This window comes from Vespa velutina, chromosome 6, assembly GCF_912470025.1.
Source record: "Vespa velutina chromosome 6, iVesVel2.1, whole genome shotgun sequence".
NCBI lineage: Eukaryota > Metazoa > Arthropoda > Insecta > Hymenoptera > Vespidae > Vespa > Vespa velutina.
Window position 1 is genome coordinate 7,626,888 of NC_062193.1, and position 12,500 is coordinate 7,639,387.

At 33.1% G+C, this 12,500-nt stretch overlaps 1 protein-coding gene across 21 annotated transcripts in view; it reads left to right on the plus strand.

Annotated features, from left to right (window-relative positions):
- The window catches only part of LOC124950128 (trace amine-associated receptor 9), a 74,153-nt gene that overhangs the window by 34,671 nt on the left and 26,982 nt on the right, over window positions 1-12,500 (plus strand). For 19 of the 21 annotated variants that reach the window (XM_047496404.1, XM_047496401.1, XM_047496416.1 and 16 more), the window contains 3 exons: window positions 519-748; window positions 1,101-1,483; window positions 4,465-4,590. In XM_047496404.1, coding sequence (XP_047352360.1) covers window positions 565-748; window positions 1,101-1,483; window positions 4,465-4,590 — 693 coding nt within the window. In that variant the 5' untranslated portion in view covers window positions 519-564. Of the gene's footprint in view, window positions 1-518; window positions 749-1,100; window positions 1,484-4,464; window positions 4,591-12,500 lie in introns of those variants that run through there. The other 2 variants (XM_047496418.1, XM_047496423.1) reach the window with 2 other exon arrangements.

A 12,500-nucleotide genomic window follows, 5' to 3' on the forward strand; every position in this document is an offset into this window, starting at 1 on the left:
CGTGAGATGAGTTTTTATATATCTTTGTCATATATTTCCGCTATGAGCTCACCATCCACGATTTAACATGGCATAAAGATGGTTCCATGCCATCCTTTAAATCATAGTTTTCTGCGAAGCGTCACGTCCTAAAAGCTCTTTCATTTTTACAAAAGGATGATAATCGCACGGAGCCAAGTTCTAACTGTAAACAGTATATTTCAGTATCTCCCATTTAACAAAAAATTTTTGATCTTTAAATTATGCACTTATTTGTCAACGTTATTTTTCATTCTCATCGCCATTTTAAATGTATAAAACAACGACAATATTAATTATTTAAATTAATATTTTAATAATTTAATTTATAATTTTAAGAAATTTTTGTTATATTTTATTTAAATTTATGAGTGAAGTTAGATAAGTTTTTACAAGCATAAGTTTCATTGTTTAATATACGTGAAATTTCTCAAAGAGTCTCATAAATGCTTATAATTAATTTAGGATTAGAATTAAAGAGAATGTTTCTTTTTCTTTAGAATTCATTGTACTATCGGAGCAGGATGCAAGGGCAACGGGAAGTGCATGAGAGCGCGCAAAAATGGAGTGCAATTCGGTCGAATCGAATTGGTGCCTCGTGAGTTACGATCGACGCTCCCGAATTCCTCCATCGTCGAAGATACTCGCGAGCGTCATCGAAGAAGACGATGCACGGGAGCGTTGACGATTATCAAAGGTCCGGCTCAACCGGACTATCCACTTGAAATTGGTACATTTGAATTTGTATTCAATTAATAGATAATTATTACCAATTAAAAATATTCATAGATATCTATTGAGAAAACGTATTCAATACAATCACGTATAATTAGACGTACCTAATTTCATTAATTAATCGATATTTGATCCTAAATTTAATTACTTTATCAAACAATTAAAATATTCAAGAATATTTATAAATTATAATATATTATTTATATAAAAGTTAGAAGACTTAGATTATTTCGTTTACATATTGATCGGGAATAATTTCTTTAATAAAGGATAATTCTTTAAGAAAGTTCATTTTGTTAATGTCTTCATATAAATTAAAAGAAATTTATTTGATGGATTTACGTTAGCAGAGACTACCCTGATGAAAGGGATAGAAGACGTTGGAGAAGGACAAGTGTCTCGCATAGAACTAGGAAGAAAGATTTTCGTTTTTTTGAAGAGCAACCAGTCGAAAGCCGTCGTGGAAAGGCGAGCACCTGTCGGCGAATGTGGTGGTGGTGGTGGTGGTGGGAGGATGGAACACAAACAAACAATTCTGCTGGCGCCGGCACTCAGCAACAGTAGTTGCTGGCGAGCCGGCAACTCCGAAGCGATCTGGACCGGGCCAGGATTCGGGGAATTGTTACGAGCAACTCTGATCTTGGTACTCAGCCTTGGTATACTTTTTGCTAACCTACTCGTTATTTGCGTCATCAATAGCAGGCGATATAGCAAATACATTCACGCACAGGTAAGAATGACTCTCATTATTTTCAAATTGATATGATATGATATGATATGATATGATATGATATGATATATATATGTATTTATATATTGATTCAGATGTGGAAATTTTACATATTTATTTTTTATAAATATCATATATATTAAATGCAATCAATAGGAAAGTTTCAATGGTATTATCATTACGTATGGATTTATGAAAAAGATTAAAGCGCAATAAGGATTGATAATAGATAAAGTTGCAAAGGAATAAGTTGGGATCGTATTTTTTTATACGTTTGAGGTCGTATCTTATATATCTCAATATAAGAGTTCATATGTTTCATTGATGTTTCTATAATCTATTCGCATTACGTCAATAGAATATATATGGTGTTCACGAATTGGGAATACATTAAAATGTAAATTATCCTACTAGTATAGCTTTTCGATCGGGGTTTTACGAAAGAGCAGAATTTTTTAATGAAACGAATAAAGTCTATTGTTTTGTATATCTTATTACGTTATTTTCATCGATTTTTCTATTAGACAAAACAATGTTGATAACGGGAAATTATACAATAAAGGATGTATTTGAAATAATGTTGAGGTTGTAAAAGGGATTTATATCGAGAGCTTCATAAATCAAATTTGGTAATCGAAACTTCAAGCTAAATTTAATCGTATCGTACAGTGGTAAATCAAAAATTTTCATATCGATCTAAACGAAAAAAAAAAACGATTAAGTAAGAGAGAATAAATCCATTAAAGAAATTGACGCTTTCCCTCGCGTTTTGCCGCGTATTTGTTCTCACGGAGTGTCCCTTTGATCGTTGTCATTTTATCTTTTTTTTTTTTTTTTTTTTTTCTTTCTTTCCTTCTAAACTCGAATAAATCTTATTCTCTGATTGGGGATGATGGAAAATCACAAATGTCATTAATATCGTAGAAATTTGAAGAATTCTGTGCTCGATTCCGCGTGAATAAGTACGAACAGCATTTAACAATATCGAGATTTTAGACATAAAAGTTTTCATTTAGCTCAGTTACACAGTCTATTCATAGACTTAGGATGAAAACATCGTAGACCGATGATATGTGCCTATATTGGAAAAGTATCGATCACTGATATATAGGTGGTAAATTAATGGGAAATCCATAGTACGTAATTTGTTTGACGAAGTAGAACGTATAGTATCTAAATATCGACACATTATGAATATTAAGATATTTTTCGCTCGATAGAACACCGATATTACCGCGTGTTCTTTATCGAGATAGCGATCCTGATTTTTTTTTTTTTTTATTCTGTATGAACACCGAGATACGTCGCCCTTGATATTCATAGATTTCAACGTTATTTCGAAATACAAATCTGTGTCATAAATATTTGAATGATAGAAAGCTTGTAAATTTTATCGATATTTAGATGCATAAATATAGATCGAAGAGATGGAATCTTTTACAATATGTATTAGATTGTTTCACAACTTTTCTCATATATTTTTTTCGGATAAAATGAATATTGTTAGAATTTTTTTTTTTTTTTCAAACAAAATTATTCAATGTTCCATTATTGTGTGTAACTTTAAATGCTTCTTGATGGAACATAGACGAAGGAAAATTTATGTGATAAATTAATACAACAAAGAGAGAAAGTTGGTTCGTTTGTTTATTTGTTTGTTTATTTGTTTGTTTGTTTGTTTGTTTGTTTGTTTGTTTGTTTGTTTGTTTGTTTGTTCGATAGGTTATTCGCTCTTCGCCGTCTCTCGTACGAATTTCTTTTTAACGATGGATATAGATATATTTGAAAATGCGGTTACCCGCCAATGATCACGATTATGATCGAAATCCACTCGTTCGTACGAAACCTGTAAATCTTTTGTTTTTCCATCCTACCGTGAGCCGAACGCAAATTTATTTTTGAATTTGTCTCACTGTCGATTACGCTTTAGTATGGCACTAACAGCCCAGGGCTTGACAAACAAACAGTTTGAAACGAATCGAGTATTACGATTCAAGAGATCCCTTCACGTAGCTAGATTGTATTGGTTAGATAACTTTTAAAAATTTGTGAAAATTTTGACGAACACGTGAAAAAAAGAAAAAAAAAAATAACGAATGTACAGTTATCAAATAGATATGTATATATGTATAAAACAATTTTCTGCTTTCTAAATTGCCTCGTTTTAAGGTCTTTTTTTTTATTTTTCTTTTTTATTTTTTTTTAATCGGACCGATAAAAAAATTATTAAAATATTATTTATCGTTCGTTTAACATTATGAAGATCTTCAATAAGGGAAAATTATTTGTTAGAAATAGACAATACGTTTATTAAATACGTTGTAAATTTCCATTTGATGAAAGAGAAATGGAAAAAGGATTTATTCACAAAGCCCGAGGTATTATCTGTATACCGTTCTTTCCTTTTTACGATCGATGAATTATTATTCCGTCGAATTCAAAAACGTTTTGCGAATTGTAGAAAGATTTTCGTGGTTGATGGTAGAACATAGAAGATTCATTTTCCATGAGCGAAGTCAGGGATTCGGCCGAATGCACGCGAATTTCAAGTTTCCCCGTTTTGTTCCGTACGATCGGACAAGAATTTCACGATCGACTTTACGTTAATTGGATTCAACTTGGAGAATTATCTGCATCATCGAACGGATGTCCATTGCGTGTAAATTTGAATTTTTATATGCTCGATCCTCGTATCTCTCAACGTTATTTTTATAGAAATTACGGTATTCAAAGTCTTTTGTTTAATCCTTTGTTGTTTTTTTCCCTTAAAAAAAAAAAAAAAAAAAAAAAAAAAAAAAAAAAAAAATAAATAAAAGAAAAAAAGTAATATTATAAATCGAATGTTGTTACTAGGCGTATAATATTTATGAAGCTTTCAAGAACTTAGAGAAAGTTTTCCCAAAGTTAACGAAAAGTATAAATAGAAGTTATCAATTGTGAATCAGAGAGTGATCAACAGGTTTTCTTAAACTTCATTACAGCCAAGATATCTGCTGACGAGTCTAGCGAGCAATGACCTCGCCATCGGTCTCTTGGTGACTCCCTTTGGCTTTTTACCGGCGGTTTACGGATGCTGGCCTTACGGTGAAGTCGTCTGTCAAATTCAGGTATTTTAAACGAACAATTGCAACTGTAAATTTTTTATATCCTTTTTAGGATTCGTTTATAGGAAGGATTTCAACGAATTTCCACAATTCCTCGATATTTTCGAAAACGTTGCAAGAACGATTTATGACTCTTGGTGTCGTTTAACAAAGTCCCTTTTACCCCCTCCCTCCCTCCCCCTCTTTCTCTCTCTCTCTCTCTGTCTCTCTCTCTCTCATACACACACACACACGTACACATCAAGGTTCATACGTATCATTCGCATCTGCGGACGAACAGCTTGTGAAATATTATCCACGACACGTTGTTACGAATGATTTGTATTCTACAAACGCGGGCATAAAATTAAACGGTCGACGAGCATAGAGGATAACATGAGACTTTAGCAACGTGCCGTTAAAATTGCTCGATGCAAGATGTTAATATTTCGCCATAGTTGAATTTTCTTTGTATTCTATTATACATTATTAATTCGTGTAATAACTGTACGTGAAAAATAGATAATGGAAGTGCCGGTTATAAAAGAAGAATATTGTAGTATTAAAAAAAAAAAAAAAAAAAAAAAAAAAGAAGAAGAATAAATTGTAAAGAAGAAAATTGAAATGGTTCGATCTATGCACGTTATAATCCTTTATAGAAAACGAAATAATTGATACTCAATGAAACGTACTTGATCCTGCGATCCATGAGTTCTCTGACTTCGCATGGATATAATTAATTAACGAGAGACTCCTTTGATCTCTCGCCAACTGCAAATCGTCAAGTATCGATCGTGGACTCGGCTCACGAATGGATGATACTAGAAACTTTCGTTCTTTTCAAAAGCGTAACGCGTTTAGAAAGTTTTCGAAAATTTCGTTCGGAATAATGTCTTCTTTTTTTTTTATTTTTTCTTTTTTTTCTTTTTTTTTTTTTTTGTTTTTTGTTTTTGTTTTTCATTTCTTTCCCCCCCTTTTTTTCGTTCAAATCGATACACGTTACCGATAAAACGGCAATCGCGTTATGCTTGCGCGCGTAATGAAACAAAACGATAAGATCGGTTTCCAAATAAATTGGAAAGTTCATAAGTTGTTTATCGCGCCAGATCCGTGGTATCAAATGAGATCAATGAATTTTGGTCAATACCTAATATGTCCATAAGATTTAACTTTAATCTGTCTCATACTTAATGATAAAAGTTTGTTCTATTTGCTTTATATAAACTTATATTGATTCATTAATTCATTTATTCTTTATCAAAAATACTTTTGGTAAAATACCAATGATTTATCGTGGTATGCTTCGTTACCTAGACTTTAACGTCATAAATCATAAATATCGAATCGAAATTCAATGCGATAGAATGGATAAAGGAAAAAAAATTTACATACATATATATATATATATATATATATGTGTATGTGTGTATAGTAGAAAGGTATATATATATACCTTATACGATATATTTTCACAATAATGTAATGTAATGCGATTCACTTGCGTAAAATTAACGATTCGTACATATTTAGATGTAGTCAAAGAAATATGAAAAATTATATTTAGTTATCGCTCTCGGAGATCATACCCATAGGAACGGTGTAATTTGAAAAGAGGGAATAGTGAGGCTTTTAAAATATTAATTAACGAACTTAAAAGCTCGAAAGTTATTTCCTCGAAAGGGTACTTCCACGGTTGACCGTGCCGATATTATTATCGTACTATGTTCGAGCTAGAACCCGTTTATCGGCATAACGAGAAGCGGTTAAATCGGGAGAAAAAAAAGTAGCGCGAAGAGTTCTCAACAAGGTAGCGCACCTGCTTGAATTGTATTTTACGTAAAACTTGAGGCAACTCGGTTCGGTGACTTCCTAACCGGAGATCGAAGAAAAACTTGCGTTGTAAGAGAGATAGAGAGAGAGATAGAGAGAGATAGAGATAGAGAGAGAGATAGAGAGAGAGAGAGAGAGAGAGATGTGGAACCTGAGCCCGAGCCAGAGCGAAAAGGAAATTATTACGGGCAGGAACTCGTGCTTGCAGTTCCGGTACTCATTCCGTAAGTTCGAAGAGTTGCCTACCAACGATGGCGAGCTTATCGCTTTACTTTCCTCTCAATGATAATCTTGCGATGCGTCTTTTTCGTTCTTTTTCTTTTCTTTTTTTTTCTTTTTCTTTTTTTTTTTTTTCTTTTTTTTTTTTACACAAAATCAAATTACTAGTAATTAATCATTATATCTCACGAAGATTTTTCACGTGTTTCTTTTTATCTCGATGAATTAATTCATTAATATTTTCGAACTTATCCCGTTTAAGATCGTATAAAATCTGTTCGAACAAAAGATCTACATATATTTCCATATTAAATTAGATATACTGGTTATGCAAGATGTTATTTTTTCGAACGAACTAGCGCGTTAAGAATAATTTTATTATTTTTGCATGTTTCTCTCTCTCTTTCTATCTCTCACTCTCTCTCTCTCTCTCTCTCTCTCTCTCTCTCTCATAATCCGCTTTAACGTAAAATTCATTACGTGATATTTATACTTACAAAATATATATTAAAGGAAGTTTGTTGGATAAGACGATATGCAAGCTCATTTTATTATTCGTTATCAGATAAAAAAAAGAAGAGAATCATGTAGATGGTAGAGATTTTTTCCTCGGAGGAAAATCTCAGTATCGCTCGCAAAACGAAGCTGGTACTAGTAGCGTGTAAGCGGAAATAACGTCGCGGTACTCGTGGCCAGAATGGCGGCACTTTCGCGCGGATATCGTAAATCACTGCTATATCTCCGACGACAAATCACGCACTCTCGGTCTCTTTCTGTTGCACGCGCACGATCCTGGTAACGGTCCAACTTCGTTCGTTCGTTCAAGAGAGAGAGAGAGAGAGAGAGAGAGAGAGAGAGAGAGAGAGAGGGAGAGAGAGAGAGAGAGAGAAATATGTATTGCATTGACTGAATTCGATTCGATTCGATTCGTTTACTTGCAACTTCGACGTTCCTTCCACGTATTCTCGTTTCACATTTTTTCTTTTCGTTTGTTAATCTTCAATTTCTTTTTTATTCATTTATTTATTTATTATATTCTTTTTTTATATTATATTTGTACAATTTTGATCGAATATAACTTTGAAAATTCTTCGTCCCTTTCGCGATCTCTTAACGTTAGAGCCTCGAAATTGCATTTGAAAACTTCCCGAGTACTTTACTCTCGATATGTCTTGGCCCGCCGGAAAGAAGAACACTTGGGATCAGTCATCTCGTAGTAGTGCTCTCATACTAGAACAATTTCGTAACAATTCGTCGAAGGAACTGGCGAATATAGCAATTTTCAATATTTATTCTCTTGGAATTCTTGAAAATATTCAAGATATTCGTTTTGGTTTTTCCTCTTTCTTTCTAATTCTCGACGTTATTTTTAATGTCGAGATAATATCTTATCACGGATATTGGCGAATATTTTACATTGACTCACTCATTTTTCTTTTATTTATTCGTTCGAATAAAAAATTGCAGGATTAAAATATTTTTCCTTTTTCTCGGAATAAAATTTTAGTTTTACATTATAGATTATAAACACACACACACACACACACATATATATATATATATATATATTTCTGTTATACAAATGATAGAGCTTTAAACATCCAGTTTCATTCTTTCAAGGATGTTCTCACAACATGATACGGCGAGAAAGGAAAACCGATAGATGCAATGACGCGAAAACGGATTCGCAGAGGCGCGTTCTTAACCGATCGGAAGCTTGTGGTTTGAAGTTGCAAGATGGAGAGTGAGTTGAAAGAGAGAGAGAGAGAGAGAAAGAGAGTATCAACCTACAGGCTCGTATATCTTATATCCAGGTCGGTAGGTAATTACGAAAGTTGTCGGCTTGGCAGTAGATCGAGTTGACTTTGGGCGAACAATTACGAAACTTTGGAAGGTTTCGGTTACTTGTTGTCGTGCTGACACCGGTATATGGGCTTTATGCGAATCTATTAAGATTAGGAGAGAAAGATAGAGAACGAGAGAGAGAGAGAGAGAGAGAAAAGAGAAAGAATATAAACCATATGTTGTCGATCGAGCGATTTTGGAGCTTTCAAGCGTGAAAAGCGTGCCGAAGAAACAGCTTGCACTCTTTTGTACTCTCTTGCACTCTCTTTTTTCCTCGAACGGAAAGCAGCGACGGAGAAGAGATTACGTGACTGGAAATTAAAAGCTAAAGCTATCTCTCTCTCTCTCCTTCTCTCTTTCTCTCTCTCTTTCTCTCTCTCTCTCTCTCTCTTTCTCTTTCTCTCTCGTAAGAGCGGTGTGAGGGTGATATTTTTTTTCTTTTCTTTATTTTTTCGCTCTTTTATTTATCGATCCTCGTATAAGTTCGAAACTCGTTTGCTCGTTAGCGCGACTTTGAGTGCTCCTAAGCGAATTCTATGTAAAATAACGACGTTTTCGAAGAGAGTGCCCGTGAGAAAGAGAAGTAGAAAAAGGGAACGAGGAAATTACATGCTCATTAAGATCATCGTAAACATAAATTTGGACCGGCGAAACTTTTTCCCTATCATGCTTCACATGCATAGGTACTCTCTTTCTCTCTCTTTCTCTCTCTCTCTCTCTCTCTCTCTCTTTCTTCCATTTTTATTTATCAAAAAGTGAAGTAAATAAACTCGAATAAAATCTAAAGAAGAAACTATAGAGATTATTACAATGCCGATGATGCGCCGTTGATATTTTTCATCGTAAGCTTCTCGTTCTATTTTTCTTTTCCGCTATTTCAGTATCCAAGAGCAATCGTAGGGAAGAAGATCGACGAAGTTGAGGAAGGAGGAGTCAAGGTGGTTAGGTCGGTGAGGGTTGAAAGAAGAAGCTCGATAGAGAAAGGAAAGTCTAAAAAGTCTAGCTAAGGTTTCTCAGATCGTCTCGTTACGTCCTTTTATCTCCGTGCGAAATCGTTTTCGGGAAATATATTTCTTCAAGAGCACATTACATATTCTTTTATTCGATTTCAAAAAGAGAATATCATCGTCTTTTTTTATCCATTTTCGAGGAAGAATCTTCTTCTGACAAGGAAAAAAAAGAAAAATAAAAAAAAAAGAAAAAAGAAAAAAATCTGAATGAATGAGTAAGGATCGATGATCTTTTCATTGTCGAAGGGGAAAAAAACAAAAAAGAATTCTCTAATTATTTTCTTATAAAGGAATAAATAGTTCAGATCGATCGTTCATTAAAATCTTCGTATTGATCGAGGTCCGATCGTGTCGATCCTTTATAGAAAATCGAAGGTTTGCAAAAAAAAAGGGGAGGGGCGTCCGAAGGTGTACGCGAGTAAGTATTAAATTCGTTTGCGATGAAAATATTCGGTTAAGGTCCCTTAAGGGTGTTTCGAGGATGGCTAGAAACGAGGTCAGCCTACCGATCCTGGTTCCTTCAGATTATCAGACCTTTTTCCTTGGCCGAACGCCAACGGTCGTCATGGTAACCATCTCTTAAACGTATTCTCGTCCTTTCCCTACCTCTCTATCCACCATTGCCACCTCTTCTTCCTAGTCACTTTATGGAAACATTGAAGTTAGCAATTTATCGAATCAAAATGTCGTTCCTTTTTTTTTTCATCCTTTTTTTTTTCTTTTCTTTTCTTTTCTTTTTTTCTTTTTTTTTTTCTTTTTCTTTCCTTCTTTCCTTCTACACCCCTTTTTCCAAAGCTTACTTTCGGATTATATTCCATGTGCATACTTTGATTCTTTAAACCGAGCGCACTTTCAATGCAAAAGAGAAGAATAGGTAAAAAAACGAAAAGAGGTGGAAAAAGTGGCCCATTGGGGAGGAACGATTATTATATTTTATGTATAAAAGGTGAAAGCACCTTTTGCAGTCGATCTTAAATCTTCGAAAGATAAAAGAAAGTGGATGAGAAAACGTGAGGGTGGAGGAGGGAGGGGACAGTAGATTCTTCAATGTTTTAAAGGGAGAAATTTTAAGATGGTCCGTGGGATAAGTGGGATATCAAAGCTTTAAGAAACTAATGAAATTCGACGAAATATTGCAAAATTATGTGTTCATAGATCAATCTGAATCATTATTATCGTTCGTACGAGCTTTTATTCGTTCGTTTTAAGTTTTTACATCTTTCGACTTTATTTTTTCGTTATTTTTCTTTCTTCTTTTTTTTTTCCTTTTTTTTTGTTTTGTTTTGTTTCGTTTTGTTTTTTTTTTGTTCTTTTCTTTTTTTTTTTTTTTTTTTTTTTTTTTTTTTTTTTTTTTATCGAAAACTTTTGGCAGAATACCAATGAGTTTAATCGATGTTTCATACTTTATCATCGGTCAGGACTATATACCTATGTATGGTATGTAGATATACTTGCTATTGTTCGCATAAAACAGGCCGACTTGACACGTTCACGCATTTTTCATTTTTCCCTATATATACGTATTCCCTATATATATATGTATATATATATATATACATATATACATATATACATACATATATATATGTGTGTGTACGTATATGTTCGCCTTCGTTTCATAATCGATCAGTTCGTAAATATGTAAGTACAAAAAATTTGCAAAATTTTATGAAACTAAAAAACTTGTAAGTCTTTGAGAACATTTAAATAAAAACGATTAATATATAAAATTGAGAAATGATAGTTAGAGTAATAGATTTGGTCGATAGACGTCGCTGAGATCGACCTTTATCTGGTCTTAGTCTCTTCGATGTCAATGCCTTCTTTCATACGACATTGAGAGCTTGATCTGTTCGGACGTCGTCGTTTAAAAGGCCACTAAGGTAATGGAATCGTATATTTATATATTGATAATATTTAATAGATTTGATTTAATATCTATTTCGTTTATATTATATTTAATACATTTATACGTTATTCGCTACGTATAAATCTGTAGAACAATTTATGTTTTAAGATAACGTTTTTAACGTTTTTCATCATTTTCCACCATTTTCTTTTCCGTTCTTTTCTTCATCTTCTTCTTGTTCTTTTTCTTCTTTTTTTTTCTCTCTCTTTTTTTTTTTTTTTTTTTTTTTTTTTTTTAACACGTCGACACAACTCCAAAGCTTTCGCGTCCCGTTCGCCATAACCACATACCATTTTACGTGCTTTTATACGAGGATGTAATTATTTAAAGTGCGTGCAAGAAGAACGTCATTTCGAGCAATCCGCATCAAGTATAATTCGTAATAACGTGTAGTACTCGACGATGGAGCGAAACAAGCGTTACGAATTTTCAACGCGACATAGAGAAGGTGCGACTAGGTAGAAAATGAAATTATAATAGAAATTTTTTGAATGTTTCGCCTACCTTCAATTTTCCTTACTCGTTGCTTCGTCTTTGAGATGGATGACTTGAATATTACTTACGTGTACGTATAACAGAAGAGGACAAAAAGCAAGATGGTATTTTACGTCGAAAGATTAAAAAAGTGGATCAAAGCTGAACGACGATTTAAAATTCGAAAAATTCTTGTTAGAACGATCCGCTTGTAGATCATAATTGTTTTTTTCTTTCTTTTTTTTTTTCTTTTGTTTTTTTTTTTTGTGATATTACACCTTTACGTACTTATATACGTTCTACTACTATTTATATTATAAGATATATAATATATATAAAATATAAATAAATAATGTATAATATATGAAAAATATTTTATATTTACGAAGATATAGTCGGACAAGTTATATACGTATGATAGTAGATAAACGAAACAAAGGAAAAACTTGTAATCTTTGTGAAACGTAAACACGACGTACGGATGTATGTACGTATGTCGTACAAAAATACCTACGTATATGTAATAGAATAATATAAACAATCCATGACCGAATCAATCGATCAAGTTTTACACGCGTTCATTGATCAACGATAAGTTAGGAGTATTATTAATAAAAAGTTTAGAGATTAGTTTCCATAAATGTTAT